This window comes from Peromyscus californicus, unplaced genomic scaffold (genome assembly GCF_007827085.1).
Source record: "Peromyscus californicus insignis strain IS unplaced genomic scaffold, ASM782708v3 Scaffold_8__1_contigs__length_139910024, whole genome shotgun sequence".
NCBI classification, from domain to species: Eukaryota; Metazoa; Chordata; class Mammalia; order Rodentia; family Cricetidae; genus Peromyscus; species Peromyscus californicus.
Window position 1 is genome coordinate 26016955 of NW_026294606.1, and position 26501 is coordinate 26043455.

The window sequence follows — 26501 nt, forward strand, 5'->3', positions numbered from 1 at the left end:
TGATGTGCCTTGTGGTAGGGAGCGAATAAGCACCAATGAGGAGAGGAGATGTTCTCCACAGGGGAGTTATACAAAGCACTGGCAGGGTCAGCCGTGAGAACCAACTTGCCAACTTTAAGATGTATGTCCTGGGATGGAGAGACGGACGACTCGGTGATTAAGAGCACTCTGTCTGCATGTATCCCTGCAGGCCAGAAGAGGGCACCAGATCTCATTACAGATGGTTGTGAGCCACCATGTGGTTGCTGGAAATTGAACTCAGGACCTCTGGAAGAACAGCCAGTGCTCTTAACCTCTGAGCCATCTTTCCAGCTCCCTTTTATGGGTTTATTAGGAATTAACCCCGTCATAATTTGAAAGTATCTGAGTCGTTTAGAAAGTACCGGAAAAGGGAACAAGTCGACCACATAGAGAAAGATACATGTATTACACGTGTACTTTTGAATCTTGATAGATTTTTAATTACATGTGTATGTGTGTCTGGACAAATGAGTACAGTTCCTGAAGGGGCCAGAAGAGGGCACCCAATGCCCTGAAGCTGTAGTTACAGGGACTATGAGCTAGCCAGTGTGGGTGCTGACAGTTGAACTTGGATCCTCTTGGAAGAACAGCAAGTACTCTTAACCACTGAGCCACTTCTCGAGCCCTGTGCTGATGAATCTTACTCATGAATGATAAAAGAAACATCTCTGTATCCCATTCTGTTTTAGAATGAATTTAAAACTTATGTGTATATACTCAGCTATGTGGTGGAGGGCATAAACACACCTGTCTAGACACACCTGTGCATCCAGGTATATGTATCCTTATATTTAAACCAATGTTTAGATACATTAAAAATACCTAACATATAGGTATAAACAAGGATGGAGAGGGAAGCTAGACTTCTCTCGATGCATGTTGTTTTACAGATATAATTTGAAGCCATGTAAATAGTTTATATAATTTAAAACAATACTGAATATCAAAGAGCAGTCCCCAAAGCCAAATTCTGTATAAAGAAGCTCGTGTGTAGTTCTGAGTGGTGACAGTGTTACTCAGACATTCTTATAGGGAGCACTGAGCAGAGGGATTGGCTGGTGTAGAGATGCCTGTGTGTAGTCCTCGAGCTCAGGCAGCACAGGCAGGAAGACTGTGAGGTCCAGGCCAACCTGGGCTATATAGTAAGACCTTGTCTTAGACAAACAGTGATTTGACTGTACATTTATAGTGTGATACACCTTCAGAACAAAAAAGCCCTTTTAAAAACATCTTAGTCTTTAGTAATCATATTGGTGTTTTTATTTGATAAAGTCAGAAAAGGGAACTAAGTAATTGTGTTGGTATTTTAGAAACTGGAAAGAAACAGAATATATGAAGGTAATTTGAATTTGGTTAGTATGACCTCAAAATGTAACTTTTCTTCATATAAAAACTAAGTAATTTCCTAAGCCAGTCAGTGATGGTAGTTCATATCTGTAAACCCAGCACTTGGGAGGCAGAAACAAGAGAATCCAGAGTTCAGGTCCATCCTGTAATACATAGTGAATTCCAGGGTAGCTTGGGCTACAGAGGTAAACCCTGTCTCAAAAAACAAACAAGACTATTTCCTGCCTTGTCCCCTGTGGGTTAGATGTGGTGGCCCACCCTGTAGTGAGCAGCCTTCCCACTCTAAATTTCATGTCTCAATGCCAGTGGTCTTAGCCGGTTCCAAGCCAAGAGGGAAGTACCAGCTGAATGAGGGCATAAGGTCATACCAAAGAAGAGCCTGATCAAGAAAGCTGAAGTTCGCAGGGCGGTGGTGGCGCATGCCTTTAATCCCAGCACCCGGGAGGCAGAGCCAGGCGGATCTCTGTGAGTTCGAGGCCAGCCTGAGCTACCAAGTGAGTCCCAGGAAAGGTGCAAAGCTACACAGAGAAACCCTGTCTCAAAAAAAAAAAAAAAAAACCAAAAAAAAAAAAAAGAAAAGAAAAGAAAGAAAGCTGAAGTTCACGGAAGCCACCACAGCTGGTTGGAACAAAGCGAGGCCCCTGGAGAAGCCCAAGTTTGGAAAGTCTGACTACCAACAGAGTGTAATGACTGAGAAACTTCGGTATGTTTAAACCTTTGGGATGAGTGTAAACAAAGTCTCCTTCTATGGCCCTTAGATGCCAGGGAAATGACTTGTCACTGTTGCTACACCCAATACCACTGAGAGAGTATCTCACTTAGCCCAGGCTGGCCCAGAAATGCAGCCAAGGATGCCTTTGAACAGAATCCTCCTACCTCCACCTCCCAAGGGCTGTGATCACAGGCATGTGCTACTGTGCCTGGTCCAACTTGTTATTTTTTAAACTGGCAAATAAGGGAAGGAAGTTATGTTTTCTTTTGCTTTTTTTTTTTATATGACTGTTGCCCAGAGAAATCACATTGCTGACGAAAGGCAGTCTTCACTTTCAGTATCCCTGTTAATAAGTGAAGATGACATGCCAACTCTGTCCTGTCACGAGAGTGGACATGCATCTGCCTTTGAAAACTTTATGCAAACATCAGACAAACCCTGAATCTGATTGCACAGTTAGTTCTAACTGCTGACTTACAGGAAAGAGAACAGACAGCAGAGGATGCTAATTACACCATGGAGAGTCATTCATTAAAACAGACTGTGGGAAACTGTGCAGAGCGGATGACTCGCTGTTTCTAGTGAACTGCCAAGGAAAAATGTGATAGAGGAGAAATCTGTAGATTGAAAACATATTAACGAGCTGCAGTGTATGACTCTTATATTTTGATTCAAATAGGCTTGGGTAGAGTGAACATTTATAGGACATTTGAGGGACTGTGAACACACCATTATTTAGTGATATTAAAGAGTTGTTGCCTTTGTGTGTGTGAGACTTTTATTGTATCTTTTATTTTTAACTTTTAAGATTATTTTAATGTGTGCACACCCACATTTCTATATGTGCACCACGTGCATGGTAGATGCCCACAAAGATCAGAAGAGGATGTTACCTCCCCTGGAACTGGAATTACAGATGGTTGTGAACCACCTCGTGATTGCTAGAAACTGGACCTCGGTCCTCTAGAAGAGCAGTCGATGCTCTTAGCCACTGAGGCATCTCTCCACCTCTATATCTTTTATTCTAAGGAAGGCATATGTTGACAGGTTTACAATAAAATGGTATACTATCTAGAGTATGCCTCAGTGCTCTGGGGGAGGTGTGGTGCACGGAGTTTTATAGAGGAAATGAGTCAGTATGAGCTGAGCATTGCTGGCTGGGGCTTGGTGATGAGGAGAGCCATTTTGTCCTTCTTTCTCAACTTCTGTATGAGTTTTAAGTTTTTCATTACAGAAAAATGTGTAAAATATAAGAAACTAGCCACAGCTGCTTCATAAGCTTGCTCAGAACCCAACAAAAGCCTCAGCAATGTAACTAATTTGTTATTTTCTTACAAGCTTAGCAACCTTCCTTTTTAGTTAACATTTTTTATATTAATTTCAGATTTACAGGAAATTTTCCGCGATACTAGTCTTCTCTTGTATCCCTAGCCCATTTTCTCATTCCTAATGTCTTATTTTACCACATTTGTAAAAACTGGGAAACAATATTGACAAATTGCTATTAATACAATACCAGAGTTACTGTCCCTGCTGCTTCTTTACTCAGACAGATGGTTCTCAGTCGTCCGTTGTCTTCCTTGAGCAGAATGGCTCTAAAGTCCTGGCCAGGATTCTGTAGCATGCCTCCCCACCTCATTTGTCTGATGTTTTCTCCATGATTAGACTGGGCTTCTCGACCTCAGCAAAGACAAGTAGCCTCATGTAACATTACATCCTGCTCCTCCCGTCAGAGGGGTGTCACTGTGCATGAGCCCTGCTGTGCTTGACTGAGGGAGCATTTGCAGCTTCCTCCACTGTGGAAGGAAGTGCTTCGCTTCCCTGTACTGTTCTTTGGAAGCAACTCACTCAGTCTAGCCCACGCTCAAGTTGGATGGGGAAGGTGGTTAGACTTTGCTTTTAGTGGGATGCTGAGAACACCCAGGTTCAATGATTGATTGAAACTCCCAGGACTTGGCGTGGGGCTGTGTGTGAGGCTGTGCTTCACATCAGAAAGTTTCTGCTGTGGGATGTCTTTCTGTATGCTGTGAATATGTGTTGCTCTCATTGGTTGATAAATACAGCTGTTTGGCCAATGGTGAGGCAGAATAAGGTTAGGCGGTACATTCAAACTGAAGACGGAAAGAAGGGTGGAGTCATGGGCAGATGTTGCAAGCCACTGCCAGGAGAGGCAAGATAAGAGAGAACAGGTATCCCCATGGAGCCACGTGGCAATGCATAGATTAATAGAAATGGGCTGAGTTAAGTTGTAAGAGCTAGCTAGCAAGAAGCCTGAGCCATTAGGCCATACAGTTTGTAATTAATATTAAGTCTCTGAGTGATTATCTTATAAGGAGCTGCAGGACCTCAGCTGGGAGAAATTGGTCCGGAGAAACTTCTGGCTATAGGGTCCCAAGCACAGTAAGCAAAGGAGATGTGTAGGAAATGGTATGAGAAAAACCAGACAGAAGCTTCCAAAAGTCCTCACCCAGAAGTGCCCTGGAGAGTACAACTCCTCAGCAACAATTATGACAGTGCTTGTAAACCTTAAATGACCCAAAGCCTCTTGAGTGGAGGAACCCAGTGTTGTCCTAGCTGGTTGCACAGACACCTGCCTAGCATAGGCCAAGATTGCATATAATAAGGAAACAGATGCCGGCATTAACCACATTCTTAGTGCGAGCGCCTTAGGCTCACTGGAAGACTACACTTCCAACTTAGAAGAGACTTGCTTCCTGGGCAGGTGTCCAGCCTTGAAGGCCAGTAGGTCTTTGTAAGAATAGCAGGCCTTCACTGCTCATTTTTTTTTTTTTTTTTGGCATGGTGAAGTGTCTGTATGTCATTACTTTACCACCCTTGTTATTTTGAAGAGGATAAAGGCAATCATAAAATCTGTAGCACATAATAACAGAAGCGATATGACAGTAAGGATGATGAAATGAATATTAAAGTCAGAGCAGGGCTTTTTCTAATAAAATGTGTGGCCATGTAAGCTCTTTGGTTGCTTTTCTAATATTTCTCCCCTCCGTTTCTGAACATTACTATAAAAATATTACTCCTAGTGCAACTTTTGGAGCATTTCATAATAAAAATGCCTCCAGGTCTTAACCTTTTCTGCCAGAGAATTAAAAGAAGGCGTGTGCGCTCCATAGGAATAATGTACTAGTATCACAAGCTTATCCTCCGGGGAACCACAGGCAGTAACTGCTAAGACTTACAGTACTAGTCATTTTCTTTTTCTTAATAGGAAAAACGTGGTCTTCGAGAATTGCGAGTTCTGGAGAACTTGAAGAATATGATCCAGGAAACAAATGAACGCATGCTTCCCAAGTGCAGAGAGACGATGCAGGAGGGGCTGGAGGAGGCCCTGCAGAGACGTAAGTCCAGCTGTTTTCCTGCAGCCTTGGTCTCAGATGTCCCCAGACCCAGGCATACTCCCCTGAGTGTTGTTACAGAGGGGAGGAGAGTGTTCTTGACTGTGGCTTACCAGGGGACAGCCCAGGCACAGACAGTGGTTGTCCAGTGTGGTCATGGATGTGATTGGCATTAGTATCCAAAGGAAGATGTGTGTGCAAGTATTTCACAAGACAAGCTCTTGAGGATGGGAGAAAATTCATGCTTTTTACCTTTAAAAACTTTAAAATTAGCCGGGCGGTGATGGTGCACACCTTTAATCCCAGCACTTGGGAGGCAGAGGCAGGCAGATCCCTGTGAGTTCGAGGCCAGCCTGGGCTACAGAGCGAGATCCAGGAAAAGCGCAAAGCTACACAGAGAAACCGTGTCTCAAAAAACCGAAAAAAAAAAAAAGAAAAGAAAAAAAAACTTTAAAATTTCCTCTACAAGAAAATATATGATGACTGGAAAATGAGTTTCTTTTTCAAATGGACTGTGAAAGGTTTTGGTTGTTTGAAAAAAAAAAAATCTTTATAAATGCTTACATTTTATCACTTTTTGCATTAAGCAAAATATTTTAATGAGAAGAGGTAACTGACAAAAGAACATTTGTTAGTGTTTTTTAATATTAGACTTTAACATAAAAGAAACTTGTTGCTAGTGTCTGATGTTAAAATTAGGCTATCAGAACATCAAGGCATCTCCTCAGATGTCTACACTAAGAACTTGCAGCTTGCCTACAGGAATGATGACTGAAGCTCAAGGTGGAACCAGTCTGTGAGGGAGGGGATGAAGCCAGCTGTGAGGAGGGAGGGGATGAAGCCAGCCTGTGAGGGAGGGGATGAAGCCAGCTGTGAGGGAGGGGATGAAGCCAGCTGTGAGGGAGGGGATGAAGCCAGCTGTGAGGAGGGGATGAAGCCAGCTGTGAGGGAGGGGATGAATATTGGTGAAATTATTAAGGCCACTCCAAGTAGTTAAAAGGGAAATTTATTTTGTGGGGTAACTCACAAGTGAAGGGATAGGCTACAGGGTCTGGGAAAGGTGTGGCGCAGTCCGGCGGTGTTCTCTGGAGAACTCTACTCAGTCTACTTCCAGCGTCCAGGGTTCAGGAACCAAGAGGGCCGGTGCATCCAGATCTCGGGTCTTCAGGGTCCTCTCTCAGCCCTATGTTGTAGGCGTGACAGTTACCAGAGCCTCAAAGGGGGTGGTATTTCCAGGTCAAAGCTGGAACGGTTACCCACTACAGATGAAGCCAGCTGTAAGGGAGGGGATGCAGCTAGCAGTGAGGGAGGCAGGACGAGGGTCATGTGTATGTGAGGGAGGCAGGACGAGGGTCATGTGTATGTGAGGGAGGCAGGACGAGGGTCATGTGTATGTGAGGGAGGCAGGACGAGGGTCATGTGTATGTGAGGGAGGCAGGACGAGGGTCATGTGTACTGTGAGGTTGAAAATCACCCAAGGTCACATTTGACTTGTTCATGTACAACAGCAGGAAAAAACAAAAAAAGAAAAAAAATTGACATTAGGATTTTGTATTATACTCATTTGTTCACACTGCTATATCACCGACAAGCATTCTTGGTAGTTTGCTGCAAGGAAAACCATAATTACTGTTTTGCATGAGAGAGAGAGACAGAGACAGAGACAGAGACAGAGAGACAGAGAGAGAGAGAGAGAAACTGAGACTGTGTGTGTGTGTGTGTAGGTTCCTGTGCACATGTGTATATGTGGAGGCCAGAGGTCAACTTATGTGTCATTTCTTAGGAGATGTCCACCTTGTTTGTTAAGAGAGAGTCTCACTCTCACTAGGAACTGGGGCTCTCTGAGTAAGCTAGGCTGGCTGGCTGACCATTGAGCCCCAGAGACCCTTCTCTGTCTGTCTCCCAGATTACAGGGGTGCACCACTGTGCCTAGCTTTTTTGTGTAGGTGCTTGTATGGAAAGCACTTTACCAACTGAACCCTTCCCCAACCCCTGATTACTATCAGTTGGAATGCTTAGATAGGAATTGAGAAGAACTCGAACACGGGAAGGTTACTAAAGCAGTTGAATAAGACAGTGAGAAACGATGAGCAGCTTGTGTGACTGGTTTCTGCTTCAGACTGAAGTTCTTCTGCCCTCAGGCTTTCCTAGTGATGTCGGAAAGTTTTGCCGGTAATTTAGAATCTGAACCAAAAGTCGGTTTCCCTGAGTAGAAGAATTATATTCTAGTGACTGGGGATCTGGCCGCTGAAGTACTTGGGGTGGTACTGTTGGTGTGAGAAACTTGGCCATAGTCTTTGAAGCTGTTCTTCTCCACCAGCCGCTGGAGAAGCTGCTGCCAAAGGGCTCCTGCGTGAGGGTTTCCTTGTGCCTAGTTTGCTAAGTCTCGTGGCCCTAATGGAAATAATGACGAGCCTGCAAACTGAATAGTTTTCAAAATTAACCTGGATGTGGTGATATATTGTGTCCCCAATAAATTGTGTACCCTAATAAAACTTACCTGAGGGTCAGAGAACAGAACAGCCACTAGATTAGATATAGAGGCCAGAAAATGGTGGCACACACACCTTTAATCCTATCACTTGGGAGGCAGAGATCCATTCGTATCTCTGTCAGTTCCAGGCCACCAGGCATGGTGACACACACCTTTAATCCCAGCACTTGAGATTGCATGTCTTGCTTGGAAAAGACAAACGCCTTTAATTCCAGGAAGTGATGGCAGGAAGCAGAAAGGTATATAAGGTGTGAGGACCAGGAACTAGAGGCTTTTAAGCTTTTAGGCTTTTAGCAGCAGTTCAGCTGAGATCCATTCCGGTGAGGACTCAGAAGCTTTCAGTCTGAAGATTCATGGAAACAGGATCCAATGAGGAGTTGTCGAGGTAAGGTTAGCTGTGGCTTGTTCTGCTTCTCTGATCTTTCAGCATTCACCCCAATACCAGGATCCGGGTTTTTAATTACTAAGACCATTTAGTAATTCGTGCTACACCTGGGTCCAGCTGTCATCCTAGCAGAGTTCATTTTGTGAAGCTTGATTGTTAAACCCGTGTTAGCATGTTTTCATTTGTGTAAGATCATTAAAACAAGCTTCAACATGGAGTATTTCCTCATCTAAGTATAGCATCGAGTGATAAGTCATATACTTCTGTGTCTGTCCATGGAACCACCACCTTTATCTCCTAGAATTCATGTCTGAGAACCCTGCAGATGCGGACCTTGCTCACTTGGGCAGAGTGTCCTAGGGCTGAGTAAGCAGAGGCTTTCAGGCCCAACTCTATCTGCAGCTCATCAGAAACCACAAAAAAGAAACAAGAGTCTCTCAGGGCACAAGAAGGCATCCCCTAAGGGAGAGCATCATAGCCGACCCATTCTGAAGACACAAGTGTCTGTGTCCTGCTTCTCAATTACTTAATAGGCTTCTAAATTTCAACAAGTTTGAGGCAAGGAGATCTTTCCTTGGTTTTCAAGTAAGAAGAACAGGGAGCCTCCAGGTTACCCACTCATATAGCCAGACGTGACCACACTAAGTGAATGTTCCCTCACCCATCTCCTGTTCTGAAGTACGATGCCTTTATCTTTTATATTATTTAAAAGCAAAAGGGTATCATTAATAAGGCAAAAAGAAAACTAGGTGTGGTGGCTCCCAATGCTAACCTTAGCATTTAGATTGAGGCAGGAGGGTTACCAGAAGTTTGAAGCAAGCTTGTGGCACACAGTGAGTTACAGAACATCCTGATCTAAAAGTCAGACCCTTTTTCAAGAAGAAAAAAAAAAGAAGAAGAAAGAAAAGAAAAAGGAAGAAAGAGAAAGAAAGGGGAGGGAGAGGAAGATAAAGAATTTGTTTCCTTCGGTGTTGAGACTTGATCTCAGAGTCTCATGTGTGCTGTGGATATACTTACCACTAGTACATACTAGCCAACAAAGCTTTAAAAGGAAGAAAGAATGTAATATGTTATACTAAGTAAGCGCATAAAATAACCATTGCTTTTTAACTGTGGTGAACTTGATTGTAGTTGGTTGTTTTTACTCTTTGCTCTTTTTTGAGAGGCCCACCACCCAGCTCCCAAATACATACATACAGTGGCTTACTATTACTTATAAATGCCCGACCTTGGCTTGGCTTATTTCTAGTTGCTTTTCTTATCTTAAATTATCCCATATATCTTTTGCCTCTGGTCTTTTTCCTTTTCTTACTTCTGTAATCTTACATTCACTCTTACTCCGTGGCTGGCTGTGTGGATGGGTGGCTGGCCCCTTCTTTTCTTGCTCCTTGATCTCTTTTCCTTCTCCCAGATTTCTCTTTCTATTCTCTCTGCCTGCCATCCCCGCCTATCCTTTCTCCTACCTAGCTATTGGCTGTTCAGCTCTTTATTAGACCAATCAGGTGTTTGAGACAGGCACAGTAACACAGCTTCACAGAGTTAAACAAATGCAACATAAAAGAATGCAGCACACCTTTGCATCATTAAACAAATGTTCCACAGCATAAACCAATGTAACACACCATAAAATAATATTCCACACTTGATTCCAGCTGTCTCCGTGTATAGCAGAGTGGAGGAGTAGCTTGATGAGTGACAGCTGGATGATTAGAGAGTGAAGAAGTTGGGGATACATATGAGGGGGGATGTTTGATAGGAATGGGACACGTAATTTTTCAGTTAAAGTTTTAAAAGTTCATTTACATTTTAACAGAATAAAAAAGTGAGGTAAACCCAAAGGCAATAACTGAAGACAAGTGCTTTTGCAGGTCAGGAGGAAGTTCCTAGAAGCCTGCCCTAAAGAGAGTAATGATATGAAGCCTTTAGAAGATGCAGCCGGGTTCTTCTCCCTGTTTTTGTATTGTCTTGGCTGTTTGCAGCATTAGTGAATGCCTCTCCAGGAAAGGTGACTGATTAGAACTGAAGGATGGCTGAGACCGGACCTTGAGCACCACATCCCTCTCCCTGCTCACCCTCTCCCTGTGGAGTTCAGTTCTGTGCTCCACAGTTAGAATTCTGTCCATTGTGCTTGCTTACACTACTCAATCCCTTGTTTGTTTTGATTTCATCTGGTTTTGGTTTAGAGACAGGGCCCTACTATATAGCCCAAATTGACCTTAAAATCATGGCAGTCCTCCTGTTCCAGCCTCCTGAGTGCTGGGTTTACCCTTGTATGCACCATGCCTGGACTCTTTCTTTCTTTTTTTTTTTTTTTCTGCTTTTTTTATTGCATCTGATGGCACTGCCGAGCTCATTATGTTTCTTTAGCTTTCAGTCTCACTTTCTGTTTCATTGTGTTTTATCATCACATTTCGAGTGTTCTTTGGCATGCCAAGGCAACCACAGGGTTGCTGTGGCTTTTCTCTGCTGTTTTTAAGAACAGGCACCTTGCCTTGTTTGTCTCATATAGTCTGCTTTTTTCCTTTCTCACCCCTAGTTGTTTTTCTACAAATTGAAGCATCTTCAAGTTCTAAGAGTTTCGTCAACTTGTTTTCTCCGACTAAATTTATTGGTAGCAGGAGGACCAGCCTCCAGCAGCCCAGGGTACACAAAAAAAAAAGAAAGAAAAATCCACAAATACAGTGAGGGTTGTAGATGTATCCAACCTTCCCATCAAACAATAAACACAGAACCAATGCAAAGAAGAAAGCCAAGAGGTCAGAGCTAAGAGCCAAAACCTTACCCTTCCTCCTGCAGTGGTCCTACCTCTCCGAACCAGAGCTACCCCTGTGTTAAAGTCTTTATATAGAGTTCCTGTCCTGCCTTCTCATTGGTTGTAAACCCAACCACATGACCGCCTCCTCACAGCCTGTCTGTATAGGCCTCCAGGTTTTCCATGATTGGTATTAAGATTAAAGGCATGTGTATCCAATAATGGCTGTATCCCTGAACACACAGAGACTTACCCAGCTCTGCCTACTAAGTGCTGGAATTACAAGCGTACGCTACCACTGCCCTGCTTTCCTATGGCTTGCTAATAGCTCTGACCCCCGGGCAACTTTATTTATTAACATACAAATAACATTTTAATATAAATAAAATATCACCATATTTCCCCTTTTCTATTTTAATAAAAAGGAAAAAAAGAAAAAGCTTATAACTAATATAAGAAAAACTATATACAAAAGGATAATAACTATATACAATATATACAAGTAATAAATACCTAAACAATGTCTAGTCCATTTGTATTTGACAAATTCAGAGAAAATAATTTCATTATCTATCCTATTTTGGTAAGTCCAAAATGTATCCTAATTAATCTTCAACTATAACTAACTAACCTTCAACTATAACTAACTAATCTTCAACTCCCTCAGAGACCCAAGAAGGAAATAATATTAACTAACAAAAATAAAAACAGGAAGTGCACATAAGCAACCTCCAAAAAATTTGTGAGTTGACAGAAACAGACAGCTGTCTGGACAGTCACCTGAGGTTTCTCCGAAGTGCTGGGGCATCATCTTCAGCCTATAGGCCCAGCATATCCGACAGACTCATTTGTGAAGCAGGTTGTACACAAGGTCAACAGTTCAACCTCACATTGAGTGAGAGTAGTCCATGTACCAGAAACACCTGAATTCCACTAGTGTCATGTCATGATTCAGGATTTCAAATTCTGGAAATTGCTGATGGTTTTCCAACTCAGCTGTCCATTCTTCCTGGCTGTGTATATATGGCTTCATCTCAGCATCCCATTCTTCTCCATATCCCTCCATCAAATGCCAGTCTACTATTGAGAGGCGTGAGCTTAGTTACTCTTCAAGAATAACTGTTTCAGCTGCTGTTCCATTGCACATCAGAGGCCATCGGCCCACTGCCTGTTCAGCTGCCTTCGAAGAAAAGGGCACTGTGAATTGCGAAGGCCACTTCAGGGATGGTGCCATATTGTCCTGGCCTCTGAAGATGCCTTTTGATAAAGCCATAACCACACTTGTTTTGGCAAGAATCAGTAATCCTTTGTTTTATGTCCTGTTTGTCCATTTTGTCCTGTTGATTCGAGGATACTTTGTTGTCCAGTGGCTAACTTTTGCCACAATGAAAGTTAACTCCATATGCAGTTTCTTCAATGCCCATATTTTCTGTGAAGTAGATTGGTACTGCCAGGAGTTGACATGTCTCATAGTCATAACAAAAAAGAAAAATTTTCTAAGTTATTAAAACATTTTAAATGCCATATTCTGTAGATCTCTGAAGGGTTTGAAGATAACCTGTCTATCTAAAATATGTCTACTCAATCTTGAAAACATACCTAATATAACTACAAGTTCTATTATAATATCTAACTACTAACTTTCATTTCTTTATATCCTAATAGTTGGTAATAACATTCAAGGATCAGAAAATTGCATTACATTGTTAGATGAACGGTACAATTAGAAAAATATATATATAACATTTTCTAACAATATCAATTTCAATATATATAATTTGTATACAATATAAAACAATCCAATCCAATGTAAAGTATTTACATTTTTCTTTTCTTTCTTTCTTTTTTTTTTTAATAAGAACCTTAAATCTAATCTCCTTTGCTTAGCCTTTTTCCTAACCCTTGACAACAACTTGTAACCAACCCCCCTAATCAATGAAAATTATCCCAGACCCAAAACCCATTAAAAGACCAAAAAAACCAACCGCCCCACACCACCTCTTTGGGAATGTGGGCGTCGTATTCTTGAAATTGCTTCCTGCTGGGTATGGGCGAAGGTATCTTTATCCTGAAAGAAAAATTTTAGGTTAATTGTCAAATTCTAGGAAAGGTAAATATATCCTTCGTTATCCAGTCTGTGTATAATGCCAAAATTCAGGGTTTATCTCAAATCCTTATTCAAGTAGTCTTTGAGACTGGATCATCTCAGCTAGCTCTTCTTAAAATTGCTCTGAGCACTTTGTAGTTCAAAGCTGATCTGTAGATGATGTTTGTCAGCTTAGTGATGTTATTATTGTCCACGTGGAATTGTTGTTGTTGTGGGGCCCCATCTTCTTCCTGGAGACTTCAGTTGATGTTAGGCCTAACTGTGATTTCCTGCAAAAAACTGATAAGAGACTCGAACACAAAGACTATATATGCGACTTTTTAGAATTAGTTAGTACTCTATATGACCATTTATATCTTAACAAAGTTTAAAATGTATATATATCTATATATATTGATCTTGTAAATTTTGATATAAAATTCATACTTTAAGAAAAGTTTAAAGAATCAGAATAGAATCAAAGAGTTGAGATTCGTAATAGAATAGTCCCTTAATTAATTTGGCTTTTCTCCTGTCCCATAGCAGAAGATGGCTCTTTTCCTCTGTCATGATACAGGGAGTTTGCATTTTCCTTTTAACAACATGCTTGAGTTTAAAGAAGGAGAGAGCCATTCTCCAACTCCAAAGTCAGCTTTAAATTTTAATTGAACTGGGACTATTAGAAGTTAAATAGTGTTAAATCTTTAAAGAAAAGCAGAAACAAACATTTAGGAGGACATAAAATTTTTTTAGATAACATACCCATACGCCATTTCACTCTGTTTCTTAGGATAGATGATTTGTTCCTTTTCTTCAGTTGTCTCATTTGTCCAGTGTTCTTCAAATTCGTTAACCTTCATTCTCCTAAAAGACAAAAACAAAAACCTTTCCCCAAGGTTTTTTGGGGATGTTCCTTTTTGACAAGTTATCTGATTAAATGAAAAGGCATGTGTTACTGGTGTAAGTTAGTTTAAATTGGATGTTTACGATAGTTGATGAACTATCACCTCCTCTAATTAAGAGGTCTCTCTTGTTCAAATCGAACCTTTATCAATTTTGATGGTACCCACAGCTTATCTTCTCCTGTAGAAATAAAAGCAAAACCTCGTCCCCAACGTAACACATACCCTGGTTTCCATTCTGAGGTCAGCACATCCTTAAAGTATATAGGTTGATTTAATTCTGTAGTTTTTTCTATTATCCAATGTCTCTCTGCAGCTGTTGTTCCTTTCTCATTGGCATTAAGAAAATTCAAAGTTAATAGAGCATTATGTAGTCTATTTCTGGGGGTTTTTGTTACTCCTTTTTGTTTATTTAGCATATCCTTTAGAGTTCTGTTTGATCTTTCTATAACTGCTTGACCTGTAGGATTATGTGGTATACCTGTAACATGGTTTATATTATAATAAGCAAAAAACGTGACAAGAATTCATTAAAAACCGATTGGCTTGGCTTGGCGGCAGGTCCGGTTTCCAGCCTGGGCGGCCCGGCTAGCTCAGTCGGTAGAGCATGAGACTCTTAATCTCAGGGTCGTGGGTTCGAGCCCCACGTTGGGCGCCAAATGTAGATGTATCCAACCTTCCCATCAAACAATAAACACAGAACCAATGCAAAGAAGAAAGCCAAGAGGTCAGAGCTAAGAGCCAAAACCTTACCCTTCCTCCTGCAGTGGTCCTACCTCTCCGAACCAGAGCTACCCCTGTGTTAAAGTCTTTATATAGAGTTCCTGTCCTGCCTTCTCATTGGTTGTAAACCCAACCACATGACCGCCTCCTCACAGCCTGTCTGTATAGGCCTCCAGGTTTTCCATGATTGGTATTAAGATTAAAGGCATGTGTATCCAATAATGGCTGTATCCCTGAACACACAGAGACTTACCCAGCTCTGCCTACTAAGTGCTGGAATTACAAGCGTACGCTACCACTGCCCTGCTTTCCTATGGCTTGCTAATAGCTCTGACCCCCGGGCAACTTTATTTATTAACATACAAATAACATTTTAATATAAATAAAATATCACCATAGAGGGTTATACTTTTTTCTGTCTGTGGGGTAATAGTAAAAAAGGCACACACACAATCTGATGATAACTTTCTCTTTTACTTCATCTTAAAAAAAATCCTTTCTCTGAAAATCTGTCTCCACATAGTTACATTCCACACTGTTACATTCTACACACACACACACACACACACACACACACACACACACACACACGCTTCTACATTATTCACTCACTCATTCTCTCACTCACTCTCTCACACTTCATCTTTCACATTTTTCTTCCTGCCCATTCAGCTACGTCCCTCACTCGGCACACATACAGACCTCACTCTCACACTCACTATCCCCTTACAGCCAAACTCTGAACAATGATGTGTTATATTTTCAGGGTCCAAACTATTCTCATTACACATGATAAGTCACACAGTTTTTCTCAGGCTAGGGAGGTCTCATTGACCGGCCAGTGAGTAACGCTTGACCATGCTTGTGTCTCTTTCTCAGACAGAAAGTGACATTGAAATTCAGGACTTAACAATAACAGTTAGTTGGCTGACCCTTGAGTGGTTGGGGTATGTGTGGAAAGAGAATTACTGCAGGGGATTATGTCTGCCAAAGTTGCTTCATGTCTGACCTTGATTCAGCAATAAACACCTGGGAACTTATGTTTGTGTATTCTCTGCGGGGCAGCTTGTCTGTTTTGATTTTGTTCTAAAGTCTAAAATTAGCTGTCTTTGTGACTGAGAATACTGTTACTTTCCTATGTTAGTTATGAAAAATATTCTAGTATTATTTCTGTACTTAAGCAGAAATCATCTTCCTCACCATCCACAGCTCTGTGTGTGCCCAAAGATGTAAAACACACTACCAGTGAGCTGTAGAAGGAGCCCCACAGCTGTTCTTTTAAGAGAAGAAATGTAGTGACACATGAGAAAAATTACAGACAGAAACAAGCAGTCATTTACAGTCAATAACCCTACGCATTGCCAAATGGGGCTTCCCATCAGAGAGTTATTCATCTGGTGGGTCGACCTGTTAAATACTAGTTATCACTTGCTATATACTACCATGGCCCTTGACATAAATTTTTATAGGTGAGTTGGTTAGGGTGTAATCTGGAGTTTCAGTTATTTACTAGAACTTGCCATGTAGCCCAGGCTGGCCTCAGATTCTTTATTTTCTTATCCACCCTCCTGAGTGCTGGGATATAGGTTTGTGTTACCACACCCATCACTAAATACTAATTCTCATGGACTTCACTCATTGGACTCTTTACCTGCCTTTTGTTTTGTTTTGCTTTTGAGACAGGATTTGGTTATGTAGCCCAGGTTAGTTTGAACTCATGGTAATCCTTCCTCCTCAGCCTCCTGACTTCTGGGATTATGGGTTATGTACCACAATGCCAACAATCCTAACACAATAAAAAAGTGTGTATTATCTTCTCTACTTCATTGTTGAAGAGACTAAAATGCATAGTGGTTTATTGTCCATGGCTCTCCCATGATCACAGGAAGAACTGTCATGCAGAACAAACTGTTCTGACTCCCAAATTCAAGTTTAGCTTCAGGATGCCACTTTGTAAAACATTTTTTCAGGATCTTATATTCAGACTGGCCTTGAACTCACTAGTGTGTAGCTAAGGATATCCTTAAACTTTTGATCCTCCTGCCTTCACCTCCTGAGTGCTAGGACTCCAGGCATGTACATCCTCAGTTCTGGGGGTGGAACTAGGGCTGTATGTGCTAGACTAGCATCCTGCCAACTGAGCTCCATCCCAGTCTCTCAGATGCCACTTTCTGTGCATCTAACAACAGCCCTCCTTTCCTTCTGGTTCATCACTCTCGGATTTCTTCCTCTGACACAGGATCCCCGCCCCCCCCTCATTTCAGTAGTTCTTATTTCCACCTAAGGCAAGAGCATCCCCTGGCTATATTGTGAGTGTGAGGACAACCTTGGCTACTTGAGACCCTATCTATCTCAGGTGGGGCCATTTGGTAAGTTACTGTTATTTTTCCCAAGTCAGTACAGCTTCCTGACACAGATAGCCAAAGAGAGTGCTTCCTGTTGAAGGGTGTAGCTAGAAAGTGAGACGAAGTGAGGAGAAGCGTCTACGAAGTGGGCCTTCTCAGGATCTCACTGACCCTGAAGGAAGGGAATGTTTAGAGTAGTCAGGTGATTATAATTTTATTTAGCTTATAGAATGGCAAGTTTCAGTTCAGAAAAGCCTTTTCTGAGCTTGTGGGGTGGCTCAGTGGGGGAGGGCACTTGCTGCTCAGCCTGACAAGCTGAGTTCAGTCTGTGGAACCCACGTAGTAGACTGAGAGAACCAACTACAAAGTTGTTCTTTGACCTGCTCGAGCTCACGTGCCTGCACACACGTACAAAATGAAATAAGAAGAAAAAGCCTTTTCTGTTTTGTCGCTAAGTGGCTGGGATGTGACTAACTGCACAGGGAATCAAGTTCTGAAGCTGGATGTTCTTTCCAAACATGGAGACAGTTCTATAGAGGGACAGAACTGTAGGCTTGTCATGTGCATCGGAAGGACACTTTTAAAGGCTGAGACTTTTCACAATAGACAGAGACTGCCACAGAAAACCACAGCCAATCAAATTGCAGATTTGTAGAGCCTAGTCCTATTGGATACATGTACATAACACTTCCAAACCTAAGTCTCAGGAAACATTGAAGAAGGAGGGGCGGAAAGACTTTAAGAGCCAGAGGACCAGGGAGTTTGCTATGAAGTTGTGGCTCCTAGTGATGTCAGAAGCTACACCAATAAAGTCTCATCAGCATGACTGCCTTAACATGAGCTGAACATGCCAAAGTGGATGGGGAAAAGCCCACAAGGCCTCAGCTGTACACAGAGAACTATGGGCAACTAAGGAATGCAGAGAGCAGGAGAAGCAGTCTTCCCAGAGAAGAGCACACCAGTTGATTATCCAATACTAAATGGTCAGCCCTGAGAACACACATGTAAGTAACATTATACAGATTGTGTAGGCTATGTTTAGGAACATATATGTGTGTACATGGATGCTTGTGATAACAGTTAATGGACAAAGAGGCTATGGATTTGAAAGAGAACAAAGAGGGGTGTATAGGAGGCTTTGGAGGGAGAAAAGGGGTGGGGGGAATGATGTAATTATAATCTGGAGGAGGGCCTGTGAGACAGGACAGCAAAAGTGGTACGGTCCTACAACCTTTCTTTTACGCTGCACTCAGAGTGATCCAGAAATGCAAAGAAGACAGAAAACAGATTTTTAAGTTCTGTTCACGAGCCAAAAAGGAAAAAAGACCAACAGGAAATGGTAGTGCCACACTTAGGAACGATGATGTCATACTTTCTGCCACAGGAAGAAGGCAGATCTAATCAACTCCTCTCATTTTGTTTTCATATTTTTTGTTAAGGGGAAAAAAAAAACTGGGAAGCTAATCCTCAGTCCTTAGATGTCTCCTGTGATCCAGCAAAGTTTGTTAATAGTCACCCATGATGCAGCTTTTGAAAATGAGATCCTCTGGCTGCATCCCGGAGGAGGTGGAGGTTCAGTTTTCTGAAAGAGAAATCACAGTCCCTGCCCTGGTGTGAACTTGTGACCTGGTGTGATCAGGCCTGGGCAGGGGAAGGAAGACAGACAAATAGATGGCTTCCAGCTTCAGCAGCTGTAAGAGAGGGGAGCAGAGAGAATAGGATACTCGGCACACCATCACTTGATGCTGCTTGTGTGTGAAGAGTTACGCTTTTGTTCTTATTTTTGCTTTAGAGAGAGGGTCTTTCCTGTGGCCAAGGCTGGTCTGGAATTCACTCTGTAGGTCAGACTGTCCTATGGGTCTCTCATTAAACCTGGGTCCTGGCATTTTGGCTAAACTGCCTCTGCCCTCAGTACTGGGCTTGCAGACACAGCAGCTGGAAATCCAATCTTAGGTCTTCACACTCGTGCAGCCAGGTCCCCACCCTGTTACACGATTCTTATTTGTAATACTTAATACCTTATCAGACGTACGATATTATCAGTTTGCTATGCTTTCTCGTGAATGATCATATCCATCCTCATTTGTAAAATGAGGAATGACACCCAGACAGAGACTTGCAGGAAAATTGAGAGGAAATGTTCTAGGGCAGTAGCAAGTGCCAAAGCCCTGTGGTGGGAGTACGCTTGGCATGTTGGAGAAGAGCGAGGAGGTTGATGTGGCCAGGACAAATGTTTGGATGTAAAGGCAGGACTTGTAAGATGAGGAGCTAAGGGATGTGGGGAGCCCAGCAAGAGCAGGGCCGGGCATGGAGCAGGCTCTGCAGACATGTCAGGAGTCAGTGGACAAGCGAGAAGGCAGAAGACCATTCACAACTGGCCAAGGCTGGCTGTTGGCCTGCAGACAAATCGCCTTGTTAGAGTAGAAGCAAAGCTCAGCTGGTGACGGGGAGTCCTACTAGCCTGGGAGTGCTTTCCCACACTGTTTATGACGGGTCTCTCCTGAGCCCATCACATGAGGTCTGGGTGGAAGGGTCCCCCTGTGCCATCATGCCAGCACTCTGGGAGTTTTAGGTTTTAGAGCATTTTGAATTAGGGGATGCTCACCCTGTTTTAGAATTTTGGTTCCTAAGAAATGGAAATGATTTAATGTATTTTCAAGCTGAGGAGAGGTGAATGTTGTAGCCGCATCCAGGATGAGTTAGAAGACAGGAGGAGAGGCAAGAAGAGCGAGTAGAAAGCAGTGGAGGCCATCGAGATGTCAAGCCTTGCGTATGAGAGAACCGCAGCAGAAGTCAGAAAAGTGAGGGGCTGAGGGGCCAGGCCAGACAGGCTTAATTGATCTGAATGTGACTGCAAATTCATCCGGCACTTCCCCTTTTTAGAGACTACTGAGGTGGTTGTTGCCAACTTGTCAGTGGGCTTAGTATTTCTGTGCCCTTTGGATTACAACTCAAAGCTCAAAAAATGATGTTTTTTTTTTTTTTTTAGCTATATCACCCTGAATGTATTGACAGAAACGTGTTTTTCCTCCAAGCCACCCCTCCAACTGGCAGCTAATACCTATTTTTAATATAGTCTGTTGAGATCTAAAGAATCCAGATAGGCTTCCTCCTGACCAGAGGCTGCCATTGAAACCCCACTGTCTGTTTTATTTCAGTGCAAGCCGCCAACGACTCCATCTGCAGACTCCAGCAGAGAGAACAGGAACGGAAAAAGGTAAAAATGGGTAACTTGAGCAAAGGGGCACATAAGTTCTCTGAGTTCATTTTCTGACATTTCTGATACGCTGACTTTAAGAGACTTAAGGATAGGGCTGGAGAGATGGCTCAGCAGTTAAGGGCACTACCTGCTCTTCCACCAGACTCAGGTTCAATTCCCATCATCCACATGATGGCTCACAATTATCTGTAACTCCAGTCCCGGGGAATCCAGTGCCCTCTTCTGGTGTGCATCCACGGGCACTGCATTCACATGATGCATAAATACACATTCAGGCAAAACATACAGCAAACATACAGGGAAAAAAAGGATTTAAACATGGCTAAAACATTAAGATGTATTGAAAACATGGTGGTACCATCATCTTTTTCTAAAAATGTTTGTGTGCGTTGTGGTGAGGTGTGCAAGTGTACTTGTTGGCATTTGTGCTTCTGGAGGCCAGAGATGGACATCTGGTGTCTTCCTTAATCCCCTGTACCCCACTTTCGGAGACAGGGTTTTGTTGACCCTGGGCTCATCAATTTGGGTAGATTGCTAGACAGTGAGCTGCAGGGACCCTCCTGTCTGACTCCCCCCTAACCCGTAGCACTGGTTACAGCTGCATGCTGCCATTCCCATCCTTTACCTGGATGCTGGGGATGTAAGACCCCATTCTTTCTGAGCAGGAACTTTACCAACGAGCCATCTCCCAGCCCCCATCCATTTTTAATAATTTGAATATAGACCTTTTTTCAACATTTCCATATTTCCTCGAAGTAATATTTGTCTCACACAGGAAAGAGAAAATAGGACTTTTGTTTGGTGTGAAAAGTGCCCACCTGTTGGGACACATAAACCTTGCCTATGAACCTGAAGCATATTCAGTGTGGCATTATGCACATTCCTTTAGGAAATGTGGTGGGTGCTCAGTGGACAGTCACGGGGTGTGTGTGCAGCCTTAGCTAGGCAATGCGCTGTTTAATTTGAATTGTATCATAATTCAAATGTGGAAAACCAGTAAAAATGTGGGTTAATGAGGTAATTCACCTGGAAATTTCTTAGTGTTTCTGTAATTTATTTATTGATCTAAATTAATAAAAATACACCTCACATTTACTAGTACAGATGTTGACACTGCTGTTCATTCTGAAAGCGGTACCTGTCTGTGTGTTCATTAACTGAGGTCTACCACAGCATAAATAGATAATGGAATGAGCCTTCCAGAGTTGTGGTTTTACATCCTTTATCCTATTCTGTATGTCAGTAGAGAGCTTTGAGGCTCAACACTTTGATGGTGGAAACCTTCCTGAAAGGTCCTGGTATTTGAGCCAAGTGGGTAGGCTGCTCTGGGGTCCCAGGGTCCAGCTCTGGAAGCAGGGCTTTGCTGAGCACAAGGCAGAGTTGTGCCTGGGAGACCCAAGGTGGGTGGAGTGCCAGCACAGTGCGGAGAGAACCGAAGGCAGGGGCTGGAGTGGACTTGCTGGGCTGGTGCTTTACCAGCTGCCACCAGGGGGTAAACACTTTCCTAATTGTTATGATGAAGGCAGTTTCTAGACCCCGGGAGCTAAAATCCAGGAGTCCTAAACCACAAATACTAATAGAAAATAGGCCAAAGTCAGCACTGTAGTCAAGTTACAGAAGCCTTGTGTGATCTTAGCCAGAGGAATGAGTAGGAAGGCAGTCCACGCCCGCCCCAACTGGCAAGTAAGAAGTCAGTTGCTGGTGGGTAGAGGACGGGTTCGAGGGGAAGGAAATGATGTAAGCCAAGACAGAAGATAGGAGAAGCTCATGTGCGGCCAATTTGGACGTCCAAATGACAGCTCTGGGATCCTGAATCCTGTGTTGACACTTGGTTACTGGGGCACGAGGAGCATTTCTGTTTGTAAGAAACAGGATATCTGGTACAGTGCTGGCTTGTTTGTTTTATTTTGAGACAGAATCTGATGTAGCCCAAGCTGGCCTTGTACTTCCTATGTAGCAAAGGATAGCCTTAAACTCCTGGTCTTCCTGCCTCTAGTTCCCACATTCTGTGATTTAGACTTCTGCACTGTGCCTGGCTTTAAACATGAGTATTTTTGAATACTGAAAGGCTGTTTCACCAAGAATTAGTATAGAGTCAGTGGACTGTGCTTTTATAAGGAGATACTCTTATTTTTTCCCCTACAGATAGTTCAGTAAATTAACACTCTTGAAGTTAGAAAAGAGGTGCATTTTCACAGACTAGCAGCCAGTAAAAATTCCTTACATTCTTACTGGGATAAACCTTTAGTCTAAGTCCTAAGTTTTTCAGTTTTATACTTACCTAATTATCAGAGCATTGGAAGTGTATGGCTACAAGTCCTTAATGTTGTTTGTTTGACTTTATTGTCACTCCACTGCCTCCTGGGCGCCCGCGCACACACACACACACACACACACACACACACACACACACACACACACACACACACACACACCGTAAAGGTGAAGCTCAGGTCCCTTGGACAGCAAGTATGTGCAGATGAAAAATGACCTCACTTTGCACTTTACTGCCTAATGTTAGTTGTTGCCTGGGGTTATCCTGTTGGCCATGGTCTGTATATTTGAAAGGCTTTCGAAACAAAGAAAGATGGGAGTAGTAATGGAATAAAATAGCCTGTTACCATTAATCAGTAATTCTTTTATGTTAAGACAATTTGTGGAATTCTGTGGGAAGTCAATTGATAAGCGTCATTTGTCCAGATCACATTTCCCACAATTGATATCTAAAAGTACATTCAAAAGAACAATATATGCACATTCTGCAGTTGGTTAGCATGTCTTAAGAACTACCCTACTACAGAGTTGTATTTTGGGCACTAACAGAATAGTGAACTGAAATACAGTTGGCTCATGAAGTCCACTTGCTCTTAAAAACAGGCCATGGAGAGGTGAGATGGACAGGAACAGCTGTCAGAATGTAAACTTGCTCCATGTCCACACATGCACTTTGGCAGCCCTGTTCAGCCACCCCAGTGACAAGGAATCGAGGGCTTGTGAGGGCTTCTGTTTCATCTGGACCACAGACACTTATAGCTTCAGCTAGTGTCCATTATGGTGATGTTAGGAGAGCAGTGACATTACATGAAGCCTTGTTCTTGATAGAATTAGAAAGTGCAGAGTAACATGAGTACATATTGCTCTGTGTAAAATTGTTCTAGTAGTTTTTATAGTGATACTTCTTAGCGAAGTCATTTCCCTTATGCCCATGTAAAGCTCATGTAAAATCAACATCATGTGTATTACTGACAGGTGTTCCAATCCTTCCTGATGCAGGATCTCACCAGAACCCCTCAAGCTGGCCTCTGCCTCCCAAGTGCTAGGACTATAGACATTATCTGCCATGTGGGCTCCCAAAAGGTCATCCCTACCTCAGTTGGATTTTCTCTTAGTAGAGTTCCTCAGCCTTGGTGCTGCTGGCACTGTAGCCCGAATGTGTAATGGGGTCTCCATGGGGCTTTCCTTGGCATTGGCCTCTGCCCGCTGGTTGCCATAGCATCTCCCTCTCATCCTGTGTTCCCATGCCAAACATCTCTTGAAGATGAAGGGAACTAGTGACTTAGACTAGTACATGCAAAAATGTTTCTCCTGTGTGTCCAGGCTTCATTCATAGACCTGGTTGTAGACATAGATTAGTTTCAGGATCATTTTCTCCTTAAATATCTCTAATGTGGTACTACCATAAGCCATTTTATTTTTGCTCTTACTTTCTCTGTTGTAACTTAATTTGCTCATTTGACCCAGTAGATAGAGATATTATTATAGCTGTTGTCTTTGGCTGCATAGTTGTAGCCTTTTAACTAATTCTCAGAGCTGTGAAGCTCAGTACTTGTTAACACTAATTCATCTTCTACCCCTGTGCCTGGCCTCCAGCATTCTACTTTCTGTCTGTATGAATTATGTCATAATAATACACCATAAGAGTGTACTCAGATGGGCCTTGAATTTACTATATAGTTGAACATGACCTCAAACTTGATATGTAGCAGAGGATGATCTTAAACTTACTGACCCTTCTGCCTCTGTCTCCCTAAGTGGTGGAATTACAGGTCTCTATCTCCAGTCTTGGTTTTTTATTTGTTTTTGTTGCTGGTTTGGGTTTTGATGGTGCTAGAGTTTAAACCCAGGATCTTATGCATGCCAGGCAAGCACTCTACCAACAAGCTATATCCCTAGCTCAAGATGGATTATTTCTTCAGAATTGGTTTTCAAGGCTTGTTCACATGGTAGTATTCTGCAGAAGTTTTGTCCTTTTAAAGGATGAATAATTATGCAGTTATGCATGTATAATTACATATGTGTATATGTGTGTGTACATGCACTACATTTTTGTATATATATGTACACACATTCACACTACACTTTATGAGTCTATAGCTTTCTGTGGACACCTGGGTAAACCCATGGCTGTCCTAAATAATACTGCATTGACATGGGTTTACAAATATCTATTCATGCCCTTTCCTTTAATTCTTTTAGGCAAATATCCCAAAGTGGAGTTGCTGAATTATATGGCAATTCTATATTTTTGAGAAGCAATCATAATATTAACATATAGCTATGCACAAACCTTAAATTTTTTATCTTTAAGCACAGTATTTTATAATTTTGATTGCCTTTAAAAACTATATTCCATGCTCTTGACTTTTTTGAAGTATTTCATGTTTCTGGTTAATTTTCTACAGAATTGAATATTATTTAATATACAAAAGTTTATATTATGGTGATCATCATATTTACCTCAGCAGGAGATGGAGAGGTAAATGCTGTGCTGTGTTCTAGTCCAGACTCCCTGGGGTCCTGGCTGCCGTGTTTGCTCCTCTCTGTTCTTGTGCTGAGAGCGTTTCTTTCCACCTCACTGATGAGCCCTTTCTTCTTCTGGTGCTGTCTTGAACACTAGTTAGCTGGTTAGAAGAGTACGATGCTGGACGCTTATGCCCAGTGTCTTCTGAAAACTGCAGTATTTGTAGATAGACCTTGGGGCTTTTTTCTCTGGCTTACAAGTATGCACTTACAGGATTGTCAGTACAGGAGCATATAACTAACTTATTTAAAGCAGAGATTAAGTAAGGGTAAAGTAGAGTGATTTCAGGATCTTCATTTGGGTTGGGAGTTGTCAGCTTTCAACTTAATGGTCACCTGGACTTTGAGTCCAAGGAATGATTTGCAGGACAGCAAAATGCTGCTTGAGTATGTATACATCTTTAGTCACACTATTCTGCAACTACAGAGTAGAAATACCTGGGGCTGGAGAAGTGGTTCAGCATTTAAGAGAACTTACTGCTTTCAGACTGGTGAGGTTGTTCAGTGGTTAGGAGCCCCCTGCCCTTCCAGAGGACTGGAGTTTAAGTCTCAGCATTCACTTTAGGCAGCTCACACCTGCTTGTAACTTCAGCTCCAGGAATCCAACATCCCTTTTTGTCTCCGGGGAACCCCCACACACGTAACATAGACTCACACAGACACACACATACATATGAATAAAAATAAATAAAAAATTGAAAAGAGAGAACACATACTGCTCTTACAGAGGAACAGAGTTCAGTTCCCATCATGACATAGTGCCCCTATAACAATCTATAACTCCCGCTCCAGGGGATCTGATGCCTTTGGCCCCCATGGGCACTGGCTGCACATGCACACACACTTTCTTTAAAGAATAGAAATGCTGGTCTTTGGTCTTTGATACTGACTTTCCTAAGAATCTTTTCTAACAATGGCTAACAGTGGACACATCAGGTGGGATGAGAGGCCTGTGATTTTATTTGAGACACCTGTATTGTTTGAATTATTACAAAACCCTAATGCTAAAAACGACGTTATTAAAATTAAGAGATGAACACTTTTAACTGGCAGGGGTAAACAGTGATGTGGTATGCTTTTCAGAAGCTTACTGTGACTTGTGTAAGAATGTTTATCTTTTATTGAGTACCTCAGGCACTGAGCTAGGAGCTTGACAGGTGTTACCTCCAGTCTACATAAACTTCATTTATAAACACAAAGTATCATTTTCTTCAGTTCTTTAGGCCAAAGAGACTTTTAACTTGCTCAGTGTCGTGGTGTTGGTGATAGGTGATCCTGAATTTGAAGTGAGGCTCCTGTGCCTCCTCCTAGGTCTGTGTTTCTCTCTGTTGAGCTGCACTGACTTGGGTGTTGTCTGGTGG

General features: G+C 42.3%; 1 protein-coding gene and 1 non-coding gene across 2 annotated transcripts in view; both read left to right on the forward strand.

Annotated features, from left to right (window-relative positions):
- The window catches only part of Bloc1s5 (biogenesis of lysosomal organelles complex 1 subunit 5), a 51623-nt gene that overhangs the window by 17458 nt on the left and 7664 nt on the right, over window positions 1–26501 (forward strand). Inside the window, exons 3-4 of the mRNA XM_052728503.1 lie at window positions 5307–5436; window positions 20279–20337. Coding sequence (XP_052584463.1) covers window positions 5307–5436; window positions 20279–20337 — 189 coding nt within the window. The remainder of the gene's footprint in view (window positions 1–5306; window positions 5437–20278; window positions 20338–26501) is intronic.
- On the forward strand, window positions 14635–14707 carry Trnak-cuu (transfer RNA lysine (anticodon CUU)). Its single transcript has one exon. It is a non-coding gene; the product is annotated as a tRNA-Lys (tRNA).